At 35.3% G+C, this 24,807-nt stretch overlaps 1 protein-coding gene across 11 annotated transcripts in view; it reads right to left on the bottom strand.

The window, feature by feature from the left end:
• HECTD1 (HECT domain E3 ubiquitin protein ligase 1) overlaps positions 1-24,807 on the bottom strand; it is a 64,580-nt gene that overhangs the window by 19,748 nt on the left and 20,025 nt on the right. For 3 of the 11 annotated variants that reach the window (XM_054197920.1, XM_054197928.1, XM_054197931.1), the window contains exons 4-26: positions 24,398-24,625; positions 20,715-20,996; positions 20,167-20,455; positions 19,753-19,829; positions 19,560-19,658; positions 19,129-19,243; positions 18,353-18,527; positions 16,754-16,892; positions 16,381-16,551; positions 15,004-15,226; positions 14,871-14,915; positions 11,438-11,713; positions 11,256-11,332; positions 9,712-9,846; positions 9,306-9,452; positions 8,839-8,933; positions 8,329-8,434; positions 7,209-7,343; positions 6,984-7,123; positions 6,096-6,419; positions 5,502-5,668; positions 5,144-5,320; positions 1,540-2,376 (exon numbers count right to left, since the gene is read on the bottom strand). In XM_054197920.1, the coding sequence (XP_054053895.1) occupies positions 1,540-2,376; positions 5,144-5,320; positions 5,502-5,668; positions 6,096-6,419; positions 6,984-7,123; positions 7,209-7,343; positions 8,329-8,434; positions 8,839-8,933; positions 9,306-9,452; positions 9,712-9,846; positions 11,256-11,332; positions 11,438-11,713; positions 14,871-14,915; positions 15,004-15,226; positions 16,381-16,551; positions 16,754-16,892; positions 18,353-18,527; positions 19,129-19,243; positions 19,560-19,658; positions 19,753-19,829; positions 20,167-20,455; positions 20,715-20,996; positions 24,398-24,625 (4,459 nt within the window). The remainder of the gene's footprint in view (positions 1-1,539; positions 2,377-5,143; positions 5,321-5,501; positions 5,669-6,095; positions 6,420-6,983; positions 7,124-7,208; positions 7,344-8,328; positions 8,435-8,838; positions 8,934-9,305; positions 9,453-9,711; positions 9,847-11,255; positions 11,333-11,437; positions 11,714-14,870; positions 14,916-15,003; positions 15,227-16,380; positions 16,552-16,753; positions 16,893-18,352; positions 18,528-19,128; positions 19,244-19,559; positions 19,659-19,752; positions 19,830-20,166; positions 20,456-20,714; positions 20,997-24,397; positions 24,626-24,807) is intronic. The other 8 variants (XM_054197927.1, XM_054197922.1, XM_054197923.1 and 5 more) reach the window with 8 other exon arrangements.

The raw sequence follows: 24,807 nt of genomic DNA, 5'->3' as shown, positions 1-24,807 counted from the left end.
TTTTTTTTTTTCTTTAAACCTGAACAGGCCAAAGAAAAATTTAATAAATAAATAAATAAATAAAAAAAACCATTAGAGAAATCCAAGCTTTTTACAGTGCTCTAATACAACTTCGGTGAGATTGCTCGAATTTAGTCTCCAAACCCTTTTTGGGTCACAAGTTCCTATTTACACTTTCTATTTGTATAAAATGTATAAAACAGAATAATTCCTACATGAGAGATAATTTTAAAGTAGGAATATATTTTAATATTAAATCAAATTTTTAATTTGCCACATTCTTATTTCCAGTTTTAGCACTGTAGGATATCAGACATTCATGAAATCTGTTAAACATGCTTTTGAAGTATCTTACTACGTTTTTCAAAGTGCGCTCTCTCTCCTGCCAGCACAAAAGTACTTCAGAACCAGAGGCACTGACTATCTGCCTAAAAGGGGATCAATTCCTGGAAAATTTTCCCTTGAGTATCTTATTTACGTTTTTAATGCAGGCTGAAAACATTCTCCCCTCCCCTCCAGTATTCACAACATGAATGTAAGAATAAGTTTTTTTAAAAAATCTCCCCAACGAGAAATAAAACACTGTTAAAAGAAATTTAGAAATGCTAAAAGCAAATGCCACCTTTTTAAATAAGGAAGCACAGAAGTCCTAGAAAAGCACAAGAGCTTAACAAGAAACTGAGTGCTTCTTTCTGGCTTGGGTAATTTTACTTTTTCTAACTTGCCTACCTCATTAAATGCAGCTCTTCACCGTCACTGAACAAAATACCTGACAAGGCTGGTTGAGTAACAACTCTAATGGGAGCATGCTGAAAATTCAGAAGAGCGAACTCACTCACAACAAGCAGGTTTACAACTTACCTGCTCGTACCGATTGTAACATGTAATTTGCGAACATGCAAATGTTAAAGCACGTACAGAATGCCATTTGAATCATTGTTAACTACAAGCTTCCTTGCACTTAATGTGCCTGAACAGGTTGCTGAATCTAAGCCTTAATGACCACACCGTCTTTAGAAAACATACACACTTTTAGAATATGTGAAGTTATTCAGCCTGGTAGAATGCAGGAATCTAATAAAATATCATTGTGCAGTTTACTTTTTTTTCTTTCTACCATGTTCTTAGTTCCTAAGCTCAGAGACTTCACAACATGCACAAACTGCCTTTCCTGATGAAAATGGAAAAATAACAGAAATAGGCAGCTACAAGGTGAGTATGCAAAATCTACACAGATGAGAAAGAAAGAGTATCCCACATTAGCTACTGTTGCTAGTCTTCCAGCCTCTTGATCTAAAACCCATGTAATAGGCATCAAATTCAAATTATTTTCTATTTGATGGGTACCACAGTGTAATCTGGCATCACAGGGCAATATAAGACTTTCCAGCTGATGTGAGTTCTACAGGTACACACAAGGTCGAGGCTGCTCTAAGTTCCTTTCTCTATTAGGCCAACCAGAATCCAAACTTCTTTAAGTCTAACGAAAGCCAAAGAAACAACAAAGGCTTCAACAAAAAATAAACATAGCTTACTTACTTGCAGTACTCATGACATTTCTTCCCAAAGTATTAGTATTGTTATCACTGCTACTTCGGCTTAAATTCATGTTGTTCGTGGCATTGGTACGTGCTATGTTTGCCACTCTTCGTACAAAAGACTCCAGGCTGGAAGTTTCTCGAGATGATAAGTTAGGAACGCTTGCACTGGAGCTCATTGGTGCCCCAGCAGCCAACAAAGAACTAACTGAGAGTCTGTTACTTGCTGAAGAGCTTAGAGGTCGTTGGGAAGCTGCTTCTTTATTAGTCAGTTCGGAGACTGAACTCACGTCAGGAGAGCTTACACTAACAATTCCCATGGATATAGCACTGGACTCCCCAGGAGCACGTATTGAGTTATCAGGACCTAACTTCCTCTCTGCATTTTCGTTTCCCATGTCCGCTGTTAAGGTGCTGGTGCTTGCACTGGAAGATGACCCTACTTCAGCCTGAGGCACACTATCAGCGGAACACAGAACAACAATTGGTTCGTGGACGTCAGTGCCTGAAACTATATTTTGCTCCATTACACTTTCTGATCTCCGCTCCATTTTGGTCGAACCCAAGCTGATGTCGCTGCTACTGGCCACGCTACACACAGAACTGCTGCTTCCTTTTCTACTTGAGGAGCCTGCAGCAGCAGTCGTCTTGTCTGGACAGTTGTTTTTCACCAAGCTGCTCCATGACTGCGTTGTGCCTGAAACAGTGGATGAAACAGGTTTGGGTGATGCCGCTGAATCAGGGTCGTACCCTGGTGCAAGCTTGAGGTCAAACTTTCCTTCTGCGCCCATACGGTAAGAGTTAGAGCCACCAGCATCCCAGGTGACATCAATCCAGCCTGGAAAGGGACAGGAGTGTGTGAGATCCAGCAGAAAGCAGACAGGAGCGTGTCAGACAGTAGCTCCACAACGTGGGATCAGCTTCTCATAAGGGCTGCATGTCTGAATTACTAAAAATCACTAAATAACCCTTAATGCCAATTAAAAAAGAAGTGTTTAAATCTAAACGATTTGGTATTTTAAAATGTTGTTAACATTGAGGCAGCAAGCATGATAAGCCTTCAGGGTCCCAGAATCCAGCCAAAAGTGAAGTTTCGTTCAGGAAAGAACCTCACCTATTAGGATCTCTTGAAATTTTATGACTAGATACTCTAACATCAGAAAAGTATATTAAAATGTATCATTGTAACTTTATTAATATCTGTCAAGAAACTGTAATTCTTGCAAGGGCATTCTATAATGTTTTTCTTTGTTGGATGCTTATGTATGCTCATATGTATGAGCATATCTACCTGACAAAATACATTTTATGAAACTGATTAGTTTGTGATTTCTTATTCTTGTCCCACAACATGAAAGCATTAATTTACTGATACTCAGCTTTTTAGTTCAATAATTTACACAGACTCAAACATTTCTTATTCATACAAAAAGTCTTACGGCAGTCAGGTAAGGACTACTTCAATTAAGGTTTCAGGGTTGCAAAAAGAATACATTTCATAGCATGAAACTTTATACTGGGACTAAAACAGAATTGAAAAGAGATGCTACTCTTTCAATTCCTTCACTAAATGATTATTTAGAGTACCAGTATTTTTTTAACAGTTAAACGTAATAAATCTGCAATAATGAGGGTAACATGCAAAGTTTAGCTCACTAGGACAGAAATAGGGGCAAAATAGAATTTATTTTTGCTTGTCTAAGTGTGTACCACAATTTCAGAGTCACCTAAAAAAATTCCTTCTAGTATTTCTCACTGTATGTCAACTGTAACAAACTCAGTGTCACTATTTTAATTCATGCAGATTTTCCTTAAAAATAAACCCCCTAAAGCTCAGTCATCTTCTGTAACAAGATGTCAGGTCCAGATGTACACACAAATTTTTCTTTAATAGAACACGAAATGTCTAATTTGAAGTAAAATATTTTGTTTAGTACTGTCAGGTGCACTTTTACCTTATAACTATGCAAAAGTCATCAATTCTAGACAAAACCAGATCATCACGGGCAATTTTCTATTTAGAAATACCATTCTAGAGGAAGAGTATTTAAAAATGGATAAAGTTTTCAGATACGATAAGTAGACATCACATCCCCACATGAGGAGGTTTATATTACATTATTCTTGTATAATTTTATTCCATCTTCATGAGCTATATCTGTAGCTACATGTCACCAAACCTTTGAAGGGTAAAGGTGTGCAGCAAGTCTGAATTTTTGCCTTTCTGCAGCTTATTTGCCTTTCTTACCAGATAAAAAAAGAGCAAGAAGTTCCATACTGTAGTTAAACAGTATTGTTTTTCCTCTTTATGAATATCTGAACACGGTATTTTGTAAAAACATAACTAAATAATTGTCCTTGGTTCATATAGGGTTTTTTTCCTAAAATATTAATTACAAACAGTTTTAATCTGCACAACTTTTTAATACATAGTATGTACTTGAATTCTTACTGCTCCATCATTACAGCCATAAAGCAACTCAAGATTTGTCTAGATGTGTGAATAATGACAAAAAAAGCCAATGGGATACTACTTTCAAAATTCAGTTTGAAAGACAAGCGTGGTAGGTTTACAAGCCTCCTCATACACGTTTCACGCTGTTTGGCATCACCATTTGATAAATGCACCTCAATTTCAACTACGCTTAAATGGGAAAGTTTTACTGAAACACAGGAACGAAAACACTGATTTAGTAGAATACTACTCACCAATAATACCTAAAGTCTTCAAAGTGAGAATGTTGCATCTGATAAGAACGATACACAGATGACGGAAGAATTCCCTACAAGCTATACTGAATGGCTTAAATAAGATTCAAAGTTTCAAAACATTTTAAGACATTGTACTTTGGACATTTCTCCACGTTTGAGAGCTGACAACTCAAGAAACTAGAGGAAATTCAAAGGTCTGGCTAAGAATGAGCCTAAACGTGGCTGAAGATGCTTCAGAAACAAGGCAAGTCTTGTATACCCCAAAATAGGGGTAGAGGGGGAAAACGGTGGAAAGCATGTTCAGCTGACAAGATCATCACCTCTTCTGAAGCCTCTTCAGTATCTTAAGCTTCCTGAGCACTGACTTTCCTGTCTGTTGCAGGCTTTTATTCTGCTCCATAAGTTAATTACTTTTCATTCTTTTAATTAAAAAAAAAAGAAAAAACCAACCAACAACTTGATCCCAATGAAGCTAGCAAGGTAAGAAAGGTACAGGATACAAAAGTCAAGAAAAATACTGCAAATGCTAAGCTAGAAGAAATGAAGAAGGTAATTATAGATTTTGCAGGCCCAAAGCTTAATTAATCAGTTTGCATCAATCACCTTTGTTTACTTTTTCTGCTTTGTAAGAGATGTCTAAATAACAATTTGGTATTTTAATTAAGCAAAGCTCTAAAAAAATTTAACTTACATCAAGAATTTTTTTTCATGCATTAAAATGGAATTTCACAAATGGACCACAACAGTCGTAGTATTTGAGTTCCTTCTCCCCCAAATATTTAAAATTCTATCAACTTCTTCAAGACACTACAAAGGAAATACTTTAATGCTACCAATTCCACATGAACTAATCATGCTACAGACGTTTACAAATTCAGGCAATTCATGCTCACCGTTATGCAGCTCTCCTGTAACAGTGCCTTCACCCTGTGGGCTTCCATCCTGATCTCTCCATTTCCAATCAATTCCTCTGATTACACGAGCTCCTGGAACCATGTATTTCAACACCTGAGAACGGACCAGACGTCGCTGCCTTCGCAGATTTGCTTCAGCTTCTTTAGCAGCTTTTCCTACACGAAATGTAAATTGAAATGAAGAGACTTAAGAAGTATTCAATGGAAATAATTTGAGCTTAAGTTTCTAGGCAAGTTCCATTGCAAAAGTCAACCCACTTTTTCACACTGATTTTTATATTGTACATTCATTAGCATTTTAAGAGTACAAATAGGATGTACACATTCTTTTTCTTACCCAGCTGATCTTCACATACACCATTCACAGTGCCATAAAGTTCAAATCCAGACAGGGAGAGGTAGTGTGTTTGCCCACTGGCATTCTTTCCCATCTGTTTTATTCTAACATGTCTCCAGCCTTGTTTCTCATCTTTTGGAGGATCTAAAGGCCATGTTGCCGTAGACCTTTAAATTGGGAACAGACACACAAAAAAAAGAAAAAGGCAAAATCAAAAAGCTTAGTACCAAAAGCAAACAAAACCATAATGCTGATCATGTATGGATAAAATCAGAAAGGTGACAAGAACACAAGATACATAAAACCTGTTAACATTAGGGACAAACTCCAGATGAGTGCTAGTGTTACTATTGTCTCAAAAAAAATATCAAACAAAATTTACAATGATGGCAAAGCACAAATACCATTATATGAACCATACGGAGAACTTATAAATCACATATTTTCCATCACGTCCTTGGTAATTTAGATCACCTACTATTTCTTTATATAGTTATGTCATTATGTATATAGTACACATTAAATTAGTCTACAGATAAGTACATTTTTAACTGAGCTCAGTTTTATAAAAAGTGGTAAAACACACTGACATACCCTGGTTCGTTGAGACTACAGTCATCAACATGAGTATACAAAGTAGTCCAGTTCTGTCCATCCTTAGATACCTGGAAAACCCAATTTCTGAGAGCAGATCGTCCGTAACCTCGAGCATGGCGTAACGTGTAAGCTGATGGTATAACCCAAAGGCCAAGATCTATGGCAAACCAAGCATTCTTATCATCGTTAGTATGACAATTGAGAGCTGAACTGTCACGGCTTAGGATGTCTTCTAAACGACCATAAGGCAGATTTCTTCCTTCTGAGGACGTAACCACTACTAACCCATAGGCTGCTGGATTTACCCACTCATATGCAGTTCTAGATTAAAAAGAGAAATGTACTGTTTAATTATTACTTATATTTTTTAAAAAAACCAAACACGTATCAATAACATTTGACATTTACTGTAAATTGTAGATTATAGCTGAGTTTATTACAAACCAAAATAATTATTAAAATTTTACATAACTAGGTAACTTTGAAGATGTTCCAAACATCACTTTACCACAGTGGTTTCAAAAAAAAAAAAACAACCCCCAAAAAACAAAACCAAAAAAACAAAACAAAAAAAACCCACCACAAACCAAAAGCCTGAAGAAAACCGCTGCAAAGAAAAACAGAAACACAAACTTCCCCATCCCTTCATTTCTTGGGTAAGCATGAACAAACTCTCAACTTCAGAGATTCCTATTTGCCTATTATTTAAAGAAGAGCAAAAAGAAATGTAATTCTATTAATCAACAGTAAAAGCAAAGATACCTCCCACTCCTAAAAAAACTGTAACAGATTTAATTTCACTATGAATTCTCTCTCCCCATTGTGCCCCATGGTCCACAGTTCACTGTATCTAACCTCAAAATATTTAGCTTTGAAGAAACTCACTTTGCATTTGTCCCAATCCAGTAAACGATTCCATTTTCATCAAAATCATGTTGATGCCTGAAAACAAATGTTTGTCCTTCACGTAGTTTTCGTACAAAAACAAACGAAGCCCTATCAAAGTCGTACCATTGCTTTGCTACCTATATATGAATGAAAAGAAATCAAATATTAGAGATGCAGAACGCAACCATTCCTTGTGAACCGTGTGTGCGATGTGCTGCTCACCATTTTCAGGAGATACTGTTCTAGAGATTCAACAGTTGCCAACGGTTCCATCTTTAGCATTCTACCAGTTCGATCTATTAAAGATGTCTCCCCTGAGGCACGTTCCAAACGAAACCTCAAGCGCCTCGTTAATATCTGAAAGAGTAGCTAAAGATTAATGTACGCTCCTTTCTTAAAATTACAAAACTTAAATAGAACTGATAGATTTCACTACGACAGTTTTAGTGGCCTATCAAGTATTTTTGTTGTACAACTTAGGCAAACTATATTCTAATTTAATGCTTTAAAAAGTAATCCTCTAGTACTCCATTTTTGCAATTAACCACGTAATTCTTTAATATGACGGTCAACGTATAAGTTAATTACACATTCAAGCTAGTATTTTCTCACTTTTCATGTGCTTTCGTAGCTTTTATTTCCAAATCTTGTAGACTAGCTACTACAATAACATAAGAAGTGAAAATAATATAAGAACTTCAAAATATTCAATAGCAGCAGTGTTTTTTGCAACTTTCTGCAACTATTTTCCAATGATTTAACATCAAAACAGAAATATTCACGCTTCACTGCCATCTTGTAAAATCCTGAAGTGTGCTTTCAAATAGAAAAAATTAAAACAAAACCAAGTAATATTTTTAGCCAAATTGCAGCTTTTCTTTATAAGAAGCTGCTGATCCTGCAGGTGTCTTGCATTACCAGATGAGCACACAGGCCTAGAAGGGACTCTTTTAGCCATTACAGTCATCACAAATAAACACGTCTTATAATTGTCTTCAACAAAATGCTCATTTCACTAGTAAGGATACTTACTAGGGGGCATATTCCCATATAATGAGAATAATACTTGAACACAAAAGAAAGAACAAGTACATTATCTATTCAATCAAAATTTGCTTTCATTTCACAGTGGAAAAGGGGCAGCAGGGGAACACACAAACATTTAGGTTAAGCGTTAGAGGGAAAAAATGCCAAAGAGTTAGTTCTTCTTAACCTAATTCTATCCACCCTTACAAGAATATGCTTCACACAGACTTAATGTGTATAACTTTTCCTTAAATTCCCATACGACATTCAGTTGTGTATCACTCAGCATGACATATTGCTGTCACTGTACATTTACCTGAAGATTATATGTAGATCCTGGTGTATCATACAAGTGGAGAGGTAGACGTTCAATAGATTCTAAAACTGCTATCAATTTCCGAATTAATGCAACTGCTGGACGACTGTGGAAGCAAACAAAGAGAAAAAAAATCCCGCAGTATTTCAGAGAGCAGTACCCAACTGTAGCAAATATCTCAGCATGCTATTTCTACAGATATCATCTCTTCTAGTCACATGGTTACAACACAGAAGAAAAATATTAATCTGCACAGTGATGAACAAAAGTCACCTTTATATTTGTCAAGAGATGTATATTCAGCATAATTGACTCTTACAGATAGAAGTAACTCAGTAAAATTTTCAATTGCTACTTCAATAGCAGATGCTGTCTCTTAAGACCAATTTTCTATTCCAGAGAAAGACAAACTGAAATGGAAAGAACTGTTCCTATGTCTTTAAATTATTTTAAACATACCATACTGCTTCACAGATGCAAAGGTTTTTATGGTTTGGTTTTGTTTTTTACCTTTCATCATCTTCATTTTCACTGAATGCTGTTTTGAAAACGTTTATTCTCTCTACCAGTTGGCTACAGTCTTGTTTCACATCTAAATCAACATTCTAAGAGGAAAAAAAAAAAAGTTACTTCTAATACAAATCAATATATTCATTCTTTATACTGGCAAAAATATCTGTTTAGGCTCACTGAATTCTCTATTTAAAATCTGCATGTGAAAACCTAAATGGTATCAGCCATTAGAACTGACTGGTGTTGATTTAAAGATTTTTAATGGTTTACTCAAACTAAAGTGATCTATTGTGATAGCATGTATTCAAAGGGTAGACCACTAACTGGAGCAAATCTGACTGATTTTCATCATGATGGGAAAAAGCTACATTTGTAACAGATTTTTTAAATCAAGGCACATGCCTATATTTTTATTTTTCTTTATAGAAATCTTTTCTTCAGAGACTTATGTTCTATAAACTCACATTATTTAAAACTGTAAGCAAGGATTGAACTAAGCCACTACTGCACATTTCATATGGAGAAATAGTATTCTCATCCTTCAATAGTACAATTAAGTTTTCCAGAGCAGTCTTCATTAAGTCTCTCCAAGTATTTTCTCCCTCAATACACTGGAAGACAAAAAGACAATTATGGTGAAACCAGGTAACAATTTTTCCCACTTACTTCATTTGAAAAATAACATCCCGGTAAAGTACGTAACCAGGAATTATATGCATTAAAAAACCCACACATTTCAGACAGACATATTGTGACTGTCCTTTACAGACTACAGTCAGACTAGTCAGAACATCCACACAGACTAGTCTGAACATTATGTTGTTATTTCCACTGACATCACACATTATAAATTAAAGGAGATACACTAACCTGTCTGTTTGTATGAAGTTCCCATGCAGACTCTAACTGTGTTGCTATATTCCTCAGTGTTACAACTACTCCTCGAGGCATGCTTTCAACAGCTTTAAAGTGATCATCATATAAATCTCTCGCCATAGTGCGTACCTACAAATAGATTTTGACAATCACAAGGCATACCTTACTGCAATGAGACTATTATTATTCTCCGAGATACTAGAAACTTGATTTTTTTTTTTTTTAAAGAATTCCATTACAGATACAAACAAATGGGGAAGAACCAAACCTATCATACATCATGAAATGCAAATGTTGTGAAAGGATAAAAGAACAGAAGAAATACACAGAATCTTATTGAACCTTAAAAAAGCTAAACTTACCATCATATATTAAATTAGAGCACAAGGGTAGGAGAAAAGACAGGACTCTCAATCTGTAAATCTGTTTCTTTAGAACTGTTATCATGGATGTGGTAATCTTTTAGAGGTAAGATTAAGGGGGTTTTAGATATGGTTTCCGAATGCTCTCTTCACATTCCTTAGACCGATTCATGCAGAAAGTACTTATATGAACTTATATACTAAGTACTTATATACTAAGAATTACTTTTTCTGCGAAGTACGGCTCACACAAGATAGAGATTTGATAAAGTAAGTTTAAGTTCTTATTAAACATTTTCCTTTTCATTATCATCATGTTATGTTTCACAAACTTCAGAGCCACACAGTGCAATCCCAGGTATGAAAGAGCAGTGCCCCCCTTTATCGTTCCACCTATCCTCACTGACAGAGCACAGTACTTTCTCTTGACCTGTCTCAGGCTTCAATTTAGTGTCACATTTCCTCAGATGTACGCGTCCTTACATGCTGCAGATTTTTGGTACAGAACATATTAGCTGCACTGTTAGCAACTGTAAGAGAGGTCAAGACTGAAGATTAGCTTGAGCCCTTGGCATCAGCAGGCCACAGAACTGTTATTTTGTGTTTTTGTGAAAAGCATAATACTTTATTTCCTAGTTCTTCTTTTTTTCCCCCTTGAGTTTGAGAAGAGAAAGAATAATTTTAGAGAAGTCTAACACGAGGGCCTTTACACATTTTGCTTCACTACCACAACTCTTAGAATGCACTGTTCACTTCCATCCCCCCATCTGTCACGATATCCAGCCTAAAATTAGTGTTTGAATTTAGTGAATAGAATTAACATATGTCTCTGATACAACTGTAGCATTGATCATAATATCCTTTCTTTTTGCATAAGAAAAAACCTACAGAGTTATACAAATATAGGTCAGGAGAATTGGACTTCATTACATTTTTAAAAGAACGTTAGTTTTCCTCTAGAACAGCACGGAGTTTACTACGATGCTGGACAAAAGCACCTGCAGAAGTGCTTTGTTACAAGTGAAGTTTCCACTTCAAGCTTAGCATAAAGTGTGTCTAGTTGAAATCAGAGAAGATTTTAATCCTCTTAGAGAAAACTACAACTCCATAAGCACGTTACAAAATAAAACAAACTCAATTAAATTCCAAGTATAAAATTCACAGATGCTCACCAACCTTTTGCTTTGTCTTCTCCAGTTTAGATTTCAGCTTTCTTCCTCTTTTGCCGGTCCAGCCAGTCACAAATTCTGACCCTGCAACATATTTTTAGAAAAGTCACAGTTTCTCACAGGTATGAAAAGCAACAAACAGAAGAACTACCTCATGTACACTTGCTCCTACCTGCACATAACACATACCTACATACTTACCCAAAGAGGTTTCAGCTGTAAATGAATGCTTTGTTCCTCTGTTAGATTCAAACACAAAACCTGGTAGATCTTCCTTCAGTATTGTAGCTTGCTGACCATCAGAATTGTGAATAGCAATTTCTCCTTCTTTTAAACAGGTGAGTGACCAGTTTCCCACAGTAAGCTTAGTTGGCCCTGGTGCCGATAAAATTGGCTGACTTGCGGTAGATGGCTTTACTTGGCTTCGAGCTCTTTGCAGCTTCTCAAGGAACTCGCTCCTACTTTCTATTTAAAAAGAAATAAACATATTTTTTTTTCTTCCAACAATTGATTCCACCATCATATATCTCAAACTTTTTTTTTTTTCCAAGAGCAAAACAACTGAGTACATTCAATGCAAAATTAAATTTGAAATTAAAGCTCTTAAATATACTGGGAAGAAATTTAGAACACTGTATGTAATTCAACTGTAATTTATTCCACGATCACATCGAAGTGGACAATGCAACTCTTTCTGAATGCTGCTACTGACGGATGTATTAATTCATCTTTCCAATTATAATAGGAAGATCAAAGAAATCCACGATAAACTTTTGGTCTTGCAAAAATAATTTATGTCATTATTGCCAGCATGAACTATTCTTAAAAGCAAGATTTTAGAAATAGGAAATTAAATGAATCCTCCAACAGGAAAACAGCAATCAACTTCATAGCTTAAAGCAAATGGAGAAAAAATGTTGAAGCCATATAAAAACCAGAAAAAAAACTCACAAAACTTCACAGAATCTCACAATCAATATGTGCTAAAAGCAAATTTAAGCTGTGATAACAGCTATTTGCTCAGATTAAATGTCACAAAGGCTCCAAAAAAATTCTTTTTTTAAACGATACTAAAACTTTTATTCGTCTCCTTTGTAGAACTCCTACATTCACCTCAGAGAATACAAGAAAACCACAATTACGTTACTTAATACAGCGACATTATGCTAATTCAAGTTATCATGCAGATGTTCCTATTCCCTTTTAGTAATTATAAAAATTTTAACTGCCTCTATATCTCTGAGAAAAACATGAAATAAAAAAATCTAATAGCACCACATGAGACTTGATGAAAAGCTAATACTCATATGGAAATATTTAATAGATGACAAACAGCATCATATCCTATTTTTGCGATATGTAGGCAATCTATCTTGGAATTATTCCAAACGACTATCCCAGTTTTAATTAAATTATATTTTGATATTGTTGTAATTAAAAGGATGCACACTACATTTGAAACATTGATTAGCATAATTCCAGAAAATTCAGTGAATTAATAATTTAGAAAATAAAAATTCCATATAAAATAGAAGTGCAGTAACCTCACTAATGTCAAGATTACATCTCAACTTCAAAGTTAAAAAATATCCTCATCTTTCAGCATACTGGTTTGATAAATACAGCTTTTGTAGACCATGCACTCGTAAAATTGCTGTTTTCCTTTTGCTGCAATAACTTACGCTTTAGGTTTTTAAAATTTGCCATTTTTACTGTTGTATAATACAAAAATAAATAATCTCTATGCAAAAATAAATATGCACTTTTGAGGCATAACATTCTTTAGTACTTAAAATTCATAGCATCTAGAGAGAAGGTTTATAAAGAGAATTTTGAAATTTCATATGCAAACTTAAAATTCTGGTAATTAAATATTTCCAAATTTCCATAATTACATTTTAACAAATTTATTATATAGCATGTCACACTGAAAATGGGATGATTATACATGGTTGGGAATAATTTGGGGTTCCTTTATACAGAATTTTGAGACTCACTTAAAGCTTTAGAATTACCATTAAATTTCAATTTTTGCATTGAACTTTTTTTTTGTCCAAAAATTCAAACAAAACAAGTATTAAGCTAATGTGGAGAGGGGTGAGTACAGACCTTCCAAAAATGTTCATAGTATATATATTTCCCCCTCCCGGCCCAGCTTTCATCATGCGATACACACTTACAAACTCCATTACTCAACCCTCTATGTTCTTGCCAGTCATGAAGTTACTAAAAAGTATACCATGAGATTAATCATTAATGATTTAGGAAAGCAGAACATATAGTATAGTTCAGGACTTAAAGATACTATTCTGAGTCTGCACTGTACTGTAGTAACTTTAGTTAAACTTAACAAATACTAGTTTCTTATCTCTTAAGTAAAGAAGAGGCTGCTGCACACACGTAGAGCTAATGGTTAAAGTTCAGGCAAATTACACTGCAATGTCAGCACTCTTAGTAGACGTCTGTTTGAGAAAAAAATGCAAGAAGCCTTATTTAATCCTAGTTTAGCCCCTTCCCTCCCACAATATCCACGCTAGGTATCTTGTTCAAAAACTTGGGATTTATCCAATTTTTTTTTTGTAAAAAGACTGATATGAAGAGCCACATCTTCTAAATTCCCAATCTGACTTTTTCTGTTTTAAGTTCTCTTCACTCCAAATTCATTCGAGCCATCCCCATTCCACTCATCTTGTACAGAAATAGTAAAATCCCATCCCCATACCCACATCGTTTTGAAGGAAGAAAGCAGAATTGGCATCCAGGGGCTATGAGAATTTAAGAAATTAATGTCTTGGATCTTCTTAAAATTACATTGTATGATAAACAAGTACCTCAACACAAAAATCATTGACCTTGTAAGGTATTAGCCTTGTTAAAAAAAATGCAAGGATTCATTTTTCTAACAAACAAACAAAAAAATCTAGAACAGGTTTCCAGCTGTGTTATAATCTAGATATAGATTATAATCTATATCCAGCTGTGTTATAATCTCTAATATAGAAATACACTGTATCACGTTCTGTCTTTATGCCCCAAAACTGATGGATAAAGTCATGAGCACTTCATTTCTATCCTGAATCATAATATGTTCTGTTATTTCACTCAATGGCTTGTTGAAAACATAGTAATATTGCAAAGCATTTTATGTCTGCTGGTTCATAAATGCATGAACTGTTGCAAAAAAAAAAAAGAAACAATAAAGGAGGGTTGTTTCTGCATCCAGAACAAGTTGTGGATTCTGTACAGAAAATTAAAACCACCTGTGCATTGCCAGTGCATAAGGTCTGTTCCCTTATCCTCTCCGACAAACAATTAAGACACTGTAATTTGTTTCCCAGTCTCAATGAGAAACTTTCCATTACTTTGTCTTCAAACACATGCAATTTCATTCTGCTAGCTAGAAGCAAACAACAAATCGCCATTTCAACCTGCTTTTCCTGGGACGGCCACTACAAAGTGCTTTTAATGACTGGGGTGAAAAAATTAAGTATGCATGGAGAAGAATCAAAACAAAACGAAGTTAATACACTTTTACTGGCAAGATGTTTACTTAACACAATTCACCAAGGAAGTCAAGTTATGGTCACATGCTATCTGATAAAAAGCATCACAATTAACTGACCACCTTCCACCTGTTTACATCCTTTACTATTTAGTAAGCCAATTCCTGCAAAACAAAATAGTTCCAATCAAATTATATAAACAAACATAACAGTCTCAAAACTTAACTTGGACTTGAATTGTAAAGAAACTACCTGAACTATCAGATCCTCCTTCAGGGCTGCCACTGGAATACATTGTGGCCAGTTTTCCATCCAAAATAAATCTGAACCATCCATTACTACCATTAGATAGTTCCAGGGCTGCAGCATCACTCCAGATATACAGGCAGTCCCTTCCCCTAATGATTGACCAGTCTCTCCAGTGATATGGTTTACCCTGTTGCAGCTCTTTAGCATCCTCCTGTGGTTCATCTTCCTGTAATAAAATTGTATTAAACAAAATAAAAAAAGAAACAAACATAAAAAACACAACCACAAAACAAAAAAAAACCAACCCATTAAAAAAACCCCAAACCAACAGAAAAGCAACACACAAAACACAGACATTTTAAAAGGGCTTGAGGAGAAAAAGAATTACTCAAACCAGAAGTACAGGAACTATACTTCTTCCCTCCATAAAATGTATCTTTGAAAGTATTCTTTAACAGAATATTTAAGAAGTTTCCTTTTAGATACAGATTTATCTATGACAACAACAGCCTACTGACTGGGACATCCACCTCTGTTCTAAACCTGTATTGTGAGCAAAGTATCATAAAACGGTTGAGGTTAGAAGGGACCTCTGGAGGTCATCTAGTCCAAACCCCTGCTCAGGCAGGGCCACCTAGAGCCAGTTGCCCAGGACCACGTCCAGACAGCTTTTTAATACCTAAACACTAAAAAAAAAACCAAACAAAAAAAACCCAAAGAAAACCACCAACAAAAACACACCAAAAAAAAAAAACCACCCCAACCAAAACCAACAAAGACAAAACCCACCCAACCCAAAAATAACCCAAACAACCGAAAACCCACAGTAAAAAGCTGAACTATACACTTAAGGCTTAGGTATAAATCCTAACTGAATGGATAGCAGAAGTGGTCTGTTATCCATTCAGTTCATCTGAGTGGTCAGCAATATGCCTGTTAGAAATTGGTAAGTAACTGCAATATGCAATTAAGGTTTTCATTATGTAGAAAATTATTTTCTTTTTTATATTTTTAATATAGTCCATAACAATGTTTAAAACATCTGCAATTATTTGATGCATGTACGTTGAAAGAGATGCACTCTGTTTGGTAAGGGTTCGTTTTATTTAGCAGTGATTTTCAAAACACTAGACAAAAACAAGTGTCAATCAACTTGACCACAAATAAACATGAGCAAGAAAACTCAGCAGATAATAATGTGCTAACAGAAAATGAAGTTACAAAAACAACAACAAAAATAATTAAAACAAGTGGTATACGATGAACATTAATTTAATAACTTTTCTAACGAACTTGCCCTGGACATTTTCATAACAATGAAAATTGTATGAGAAGTGTTGGTTTTACAGGAACAAATAAAGCTATCAATTCTATACTTACTTTCTCCGGTTTAGACTCCTCTTCATTTTCATCATCAGATGACGGCCCCGCCAAAGTTGACACTTTACTAATTACACCAAGTCTAGCCAGTTGGTCTAGAAAAAGGTCACCACCTTTATCCACCAAATCCCTTATGATTTGCAAGGCTAGCAAATGGCCATCATCGTCATCCTGCAATACATGAGGATGGAAAGGAAATTAATAAAGGAGATCTTTACTTAAAAATATCTTTAGATGCTGAACTTCAGACATGGTGACAGATGGATGCTATAAATACTTTAGGTTTCGTTATTAACAAGTATGTGGAATCAGTGATCATAACCCCTTTTTGTGCACTGGTTTCATACAAGGACAACATTTTCTTTCTTCCTACCTCTTGATCAAGAACTGTAGCTGTTATCTCAACCAATATCGTTGGCAGATTGTGGCCAGCATCAGAGTCACAAACCTCCTTCAGCAGCGCCTCAGAACAAAAATGTATCATTTTTCTAATGAGGGCAAGACTTGCTTTCCTTTAAAAGAGATCACAGGGAAAAAATGATTCTTACAAAGGGAAAGTAAGCAGTAATCAAAGCAACAAAAAGGTTCAAGACAAAACTGCTTTTGCATTTATGCTTGCTTTCAAAGCAAAAAAAAAAGTTTAAATGAGTTCCAGTTCTCATTATTAGAAACAAAACTGTTTATTTAATTATTATTATTTGTTAATACATCCTAGGTTATGTCAAAGAATAATTTACCTACTGATCTTTTTTTGATTCGACAGCACTAGGATCTAACGTATTCTTCTCTCCTCAACCCTTCCCTAGGTAAACCTAGTCTATATTTTGCCTTTATCTACTCTTAGTGAAGGCAATTCACTTCCGCACACTACTTCGTCCTCCCAGGTATCCAACCTTCTGTTTCTGTCACACACTTCAAGTGTTTTGGTGAGATCTCTAAATTACTATTAGATCATGCAGCTTTCCATGTTAATAATGACAATTAATTTGGAACCTAATCACTTCTGTATGGTAAAAAATACATTTTTTATTAGACTGACTTTTAAAAACATTATTTACCTGATTCATAAGGAAAACTTTAAAATACAGAGAGCCAACTACTTCTTTCCACAATTTGCAACAACAGTTAATCATGGAGAGATTGTTAACATAGTTTCTTATTTCCTTCATTTAAAATGACCTAGTTTAAGCTTCCTATCATCAGCCCATGAAGAATTTCTCTCCACTAGAGTCCCTCTTTATATTCTATTTTCACCCCTCGAAGTATCTATAAAGCACTGGAAACACAAATAAGAGATTAAGCAAGTGTTATATTTGTAGTGTAAAAGGCTGAGAGGTTATGGTCAGACGCAATTTATCACAACCATTATGCCACCCACGGTATTCTTTTTTAAGTATCAAATTAGATTACATTCTTTTAATTCTCTCGGTAAGAGGCATCTTCTGCAGTTGATTAACACTTAAGCTGTTAAGAAGTCTTCTAAAACCTTCTAAAATAGCTTTTTCCAGTCTTCCCGATCTTCCAACCAATATACCTTCATACCAATTCATTAGTTTTCCTTTCCTAAATTAGTACTTCCATTATAGTGGCTGCAAACAGCTGCAACCAAATATACAATATACAGAGTCTATACAAGGTACTATATGAACCCAGTATTCTTTTGTCATTCTACTATAGTCAAGAGTATGCTTCTCTCTCCCACTTCTAACTAACCAACCATATTTTTTCCAAGACACCACTTGCCCAGAAAGGAAAACAATGCTACTTAAAATGCTAAGTAAAAAAATCAGACTTGCAACACTTTTCAAACCACCACTTCTATTCAAACAGAAATATGTTTAAGTGTCATTTGCATTACTTTACCTTTTAAATGTTATAATTTTTCTGGAAAAAAACCCCACACCTTTTTTTTTAAAGAGAATGTATTAAGAAATTCAAAATACACAGGAAAATTGTCTGTCACGACTATTACCTTATTGAAGGCAACATAGTTTGTTGAAATGTTTGTGCAAACACAGGCAATAATCTTTTCAAGTATATGGGTGCCATTTCTGGATCTCCTTTGGGTTCGTTACATTCTTCCTCATCTTTGTTTGCATCTTTCTTTTTCTTCTCGTCTCCTTTGTTAACAGGACACATCCAGTCCCCTGGAAAATATTTTTCCCCAAAATGTTCAACAGCAAAAAACAACCAAGCAAACAAAAAAAACCCCTTCAAATAAATGTAAGAATTTTCTTTACTAACATCTAAGTACCTGAACAGAAATATGCATTGCTAAAAATATAAAATTTACATGTGCAAGACTTCTTGAAGAAAACTGTTTGATAACAAGTACCACCAAAGACCACCCACAGAATATGCTCAAAGTCCTTAAAGTGAACTAAATATGAACATGGAGCATGCGAAGCGCAGCTCCTACATAGGAAGAAAGGATGTCAAGAGAAGCTACCAAGGCTGACATCCTCTGAACCCACAGCAAAATCCCAGCCTAGCCCCATTCCACAGCTGAAGAGCAGGACTACTGGCACTGCCCGTGCCCAATCAGCAGTTTCTTCAGTAATCCCCACCCCTTAAGAACACCTGAAATATTAAAGTTTGTATATGTACTTTGCAGGTTAAGGAAGGCTGGTCAAAAAATATTATTTTTTTAAAATGAATCTTTAATAAAGTAAAATTTTAATAATTGAATAACTTAACATACATAAGCATTTCTACTAGCAAGGGTATGGAATTAAAAACTGCACACACCTGGAGACTGAAGAATAGCTACTACTTCACTGTGCCCCCTTTCACGAGCTTTGTCCAAAGGAGTTTTCCCATCTTCATCTCTCAAATCAGGGTTTGCACCATGTCGTAAGAGAGTCTAAGAACAAGAATTTTTAAATATGAAAAAAACCCATTAAGATTCCTTCTTCCAAAGTAGTAAACATGTTTTTCATACATCTTTAGGCAAAGTTAGAACATTACGTGCTTTTTTTATCTGTAGAGCTAATATAAAATTCCCTTTATTCATATTACTGCCCTATCATAACAAAAAATGTGTATTTTGATAAACACTGTAAAGAACATGTGAATATTTGACAGTGCATGTGTTAAACATTGCATCAAAGACATTTCGTACAGAATGAGGCAAAAAGTCGCTATGTAAGGCTTTCTAGCTATATCAGTTTAAATCATACCTTTGCTACCTGAGGTCTTCCAAAACATGCTGCATAATGTAATGAGGATGACCTCTGACCTCTGTTAACATCAGCACCTCTTTCACAGAGAAATTCTACCTGTTAAACAAGAAAAAGGAAATCCATTTTTTTTTTCCCAATCTTTCTTTACATAAATAATCCAACTCGTTAAGATTCTGTAAAACTAATTTACCATTTCCTGAGTTCCAAAAGCTGAGGCCCAGTTCAAAAGAGTTTGTCCTACATCATCCATAAAATTTACTTCAAAAGCTGAAAGATACAATTAAATAACGTAATTAAAGCTCACAGAATTATAAATTAAACTTCATCAATGTTCTTTAAGTAAGTGGCAGGTCTTAAAAAAAAAATATATATAAGCATCATCAATAATTCTAGGAAAGCATTTATGCCCTTAATTGCAATTTAAAAAAACAAAAAAAGTAGTACAGGAATTATTACTAACAAGACCTGTTGTGTATTTAAACGAACAAGGGAACATGTACATAAAGAATTTCAAAGTACTACCTAAGTATTGTTATGACACTAGAGGTTATAAAAATAAAAATATACTTTATCTCATTCTCTTTTTCAGAGTATTTTTGCTTACCTCCTGTGTCAATAGCATCTATTAGTGCATCAGTATCCTTACTGCGGATGCAATCTATCAGCTGCCGATGAGAACGTTCCCCAGAACTATCCAGCCTTCGCAATCCTGGGATTCTGCCTGTGGATCCAGCACTGGATTTTGGCAGGGCTTTTCTCCCTTCGAACAGTAGCACCAAAAGAAGATCTACTAACCGCATGGTATCCAGTACACATCTCTCATCACCCTGCAACGCACTTTCTATAGAATCTGGAAGTTCAGATCTTAGGAGATCCTGGAAATAATTAAAAGTCTGAACAATAAAAAATATACAAGGCTTTAGAAAATACTATCAGAATTGGGTTTCATTTCCATATGAGATGTTTCCTTTTTTTACCCTCTTTATAAATAACCTACATGTACGTGTAGATATACATATCTATATATATGTAAAAATAAAACCTATAAATCTATATATAAAATAGCAACACAAATGTTGCATATATTGAAGTACATGAAGGGAAAAACTCTATGAGAACAAAAAAAAGCTGTAGTGTAAAAGGATTTCTTACATGTGTTACTACTGGAGAGCCTCTACACAGGGTTGACAACAGGCTTACAATAGTTGACACCTGATTACTTAATTTAGAGTCTGCAGCTGTAGATGGTGGTCCAGTGCTAGTCCGTCCAGATTTGCAAGCTGAAGATGGTCCTGATGCTGTCCCACCAGCAGCTGCCATGCGAGATAACAACTCCTCAGTTAGTCCATGCTTAGCTAATGGGGCTGGGTCAACTCCACGTCGTGTGAATCTGTCAGCTAACGAAGCAAAGCATCTCAGAGCTCCATCTGAAACCTAAGAAAGAAGTGCAAGAGGAAAGATGAAAAATCTGTTACTTAAGATGAGAAGATGCTAAGGGGATATTCACAAGAATACAGGACACACAGAAGAAGCCGATTTCCCCAGATTCCCTTCAAAGTCAATGGACGGAGGAGACAGGCTTTTTAAGCCAGAAACTCTGAGACAGAACCCAAGAGTGCTCTGAACTGCTCACTGCAGGACTGTGCTGTTGTTGGGATATTTTCTCGCCCTTTCTCTCTGTTGATGATATACGGAAATCAAGGAAATTATTTTTCTTTATCTAAATTTCAGCATTGTGAGCATCTCCTGAACTATATCAGCAAACCCCCAAACCAATCTAGAAAACACACATTTAATAATCAAATTGTCAAATTAATAGATATTGGAAGTACATTTTAAAAACAGTTTTTAGTTTTAGATATTCTTCTTACAGGAAACACAACTATTTATAACCCCAAGTAGCAATTCTCCATTCTGACAACATAGTTTAAAAAACCACAACCAACCCATGCCTTGGTATTGAAATATGGAGTACGTAACCTTCTGATTGTTTTGATGTTAGGAACTGTTAAAGCCACTTTCTAATAATAAAACTTAAAAAAAAACAAACAAGCAAAAAACCAAACAAAAACCACCAAGAATGCGCATTATGAGGTTTTACTTCCTAACGTTCAGACATTTATTGAATTCCAAATTTGTTTCTCAAAGAACAACAAAGACAATTTAAAAATTTCTTTGCAGCTTTATTTTCTAAATTTATAGAAAATAAAATATTCTGATATGTTATAAGTTGGTATCTATAATTAATATTATGCTAATACTATAATATGTTATATTAATTTCGTGCTTTCTATTAAAAGAAGTGCTATCAAACAAGCCATTAGCTGAGGCACCAACCCAGAACTCCCAAAGTATTAAATGGACAGTGAAGTTTGACAGTTAAAGTTGTATTTAAAGGTCTACATACTTCTCATAAGTAAAAGACACTTTTCAATTGGACCAAGGCTAAAAATAGGACAAACTGGGAAAAGCAGATTTTACCCTGAGACAACCCAGATTATCCACTGAGCACCTGACCCAGGGATGTGCAAGTATTTTTGTGACAATAAAATACAAACTCCCAAGTTTAGGTTTGTCACTAAAGAAAAAAGAAAAAACAGTGACACCATGGAAACAAGGCTTACTAATGATCCTTTTAACAATCCGACAAAAAATACTGCTGGCCAACTGCCCAGGAAAGGATCCAACTTCTTTTCATGTCAGTGTTGAAAAGAAAGGGAGGTTTTGCCTTTAACGTCTTTCTGACCTACACGCTAAAAGCGTCTCCATCTTTCAGATGAGGTTTGCACAGGCTTATCAAGATGAGCTGCTTCTGGCACATCTGCACATCAGTAGCAAACCAGACTGGTGTCAAGAAATAGTAAAAAAAAAAAAAAAAAACACACACACAAAACAAAAAACCAACAATACCTACTCTTTACCAACTCTAAATTACTACAGTTATCACTCCCTAAAGTGTCAACAACTTCTAGCACAGCCCATTTTAGAAATGATTGACAGTTATCATACACCAAGAGCTTAAAGACAGTTAATCAACACACAGAACAAGATTGGAGTATTAGCCAGATTTCATAAAGTTAAAAATCTTAAATCTCCATTAAGTTTGCGAGGACTTGAAAAACAAAAGTTTCTCTTGAATAAATGCAAAGCATGCTAAGCTTCTGGCATGGTCCCTGCATGCCAAGCATTCTGATTTATCAGTACCCTTTTGCAAGGGATTTTTTCTTTAACTTTAATGGTCACTACTCATGTCCTCTGGCGTTTTGCTCCAGTTCTTTGACAGCAGGACGGATAAACAATTCTGCCAATCTTTACGTAATCTGTATGCGCTTTCTGGATTTTTACCAGAACAGCTCTGTCGGAAATACACAAGAAAGGTTCAGCTTATTTAACATACTGCATCAGTGACATCAGTTTACAAAGCAAAAGAGTACTGTGGAAGGTATTTACATTTCTTCTCACAAATTGCAAGTTTGGTAGAAAGGTTAAAAAACCAAACTTATAGGTAAGCTGCCCTTGAGGCCACATTCATCTGGTCTAAACTCTCCCCTCGTGATATTACTAACTGGCAGCCCACACAAAAAGTGACCAAATCCAACAGTGTAAAAGGAAGGGGGGGGAACAACAAAACTTTACAGAGAAAGTTACTGGGTAAATCCATAACACCCATCAACATTCATTGTAAACCCTAAGGCTTGTTTCACACAAAACACATTTCTCGAGGATACCAGTACAGATTTACTTACTATCATCTGGATTACTCCAATCTCAAGCACACTTATCTTAAAATTTAACCGCTAAAAGATTAAGTTAATTTGAACTCTCATTCAGATCTCCGACAGCTCCATCAACTGCTTTCTTTCAAGCACGTTATAAATTCAGAAACAGTTAAAATACTACAGACTTCTGGTCTAAATGTCAGGATTAGCTTGCCTGAGATGATCAGTGCATTAATAAAGTTACATAATGCCTAAAAAACACGGTAGCTTGTTCTGAAATGCCTAGTGTGACAGCCCCCTGACAACTGGGTCTTACAAAAACACCTAGAAATATATTAAAAAAAATTAGCTCACAGGCAAGAAGATTTACTCTCCCAAATACGACATGCTTAATAAACCAGACTGGGGGTGGTGGTGTAAAGAAGGGAATGAGGACAGAGGTTGGGGAAAAAAGGGGACTGAGAATGGTATGGACAAGAAGCCTGGCCAGAGTACAGAAAGAATTTGACTAAATACCTATTGCAAAGCATCAGTAAGACAGACACAAAAGGATTCTAGTAGTAGGAAGATAATTCCTCTAGGATTCATTTTCTAGGTTTTACAAGAACTACTTCATCTCCAGTTAACAAAACTGCAATAAAAGAGTGGTGCTGCATCTATAGTAGTACCACTTAAGTTGGCTTCCAATGTAATATTTTAGCATTGATTGTGGATGTTCTTATTGCTTCTCTTAGTCTGGCAAAAGAAAAACAAAGCAGCTTGATTTTTGTCTCTTATTTATGCCCAATTTAACAGTGACCGACGTGCAAACACAGAACAATAATTACTTCAGAAAGTATTTCAAGATGCACTGAAAAAAGTTACAAGATATTTTTCAGTAAAGTTTTCAGAGGTTAAATAAGATCATATTCACACAACAGTGCTTGAAGACAAACGCTAAGCAGTATTTTTATCTTCTTGTCATCACAATTGTAAAGGAAACTATCGTAATATCCAAATATAGCAACTACTATGTAAACATCTAGTCGTGGAGGCTATATAAAAATACCTAGCTATTCATTTATTAAACATAATGGCAGTTAAAGTCACAGCATATTGAGCCAACTAGTACATTACCTGATGGTCTTCATGTTTTAATAAACTAGACAGTGATTCCACACAGATCTCTAATGAAGAATCCTGAGGCTCCATTTTGCCACAGAGCCTGGACACTACAGCCATAGCTGAGTGCAAAGTATCTTTATGAACGAGGTGTCCGCTGTCACGAATGAATGTCAGAACACAATTCAACCCTCCAGCTTCAAACACAGCTCCTGATTCACGGGTACAGATTAATTCTAATACCTATGACAAAATGAAGTTTCATTAGAATGAAGTACACATAAAAAGTCAGTTATTTGTTTATATCCATCTACAGAACTGGTTAAGAAAATGAAACAACAGAACAAAAAAAGCCCTGTATTCCTCAACGCCCAGAATGGGCCAAAGCCTCCAGTACTGTAGGAGTTACTGTTTTCTTCAAAAAT

The sequence above is a fragment of the Rissa tridactyla genome, chromosome 4, assembly GCF_028500815.1.
Source record: "Rissa tridactyla isolate bRisTri1 chromosome 4, bRisTri1.patW.cur.20221130, whole genome shotgun sequence".
Taxonomy (NCBI): domain Eukaryota; kingdom Metazoa; phylum Chordata; class Aves; order Charadriiformes; family Laridae; genus Rissa; species Rissa tridactyla.
The sequence above is the reverse complement of the archived record's forward strand: the minus strand, read 5'-3'. Positions and strand labels throughout refer to the sequence as shown.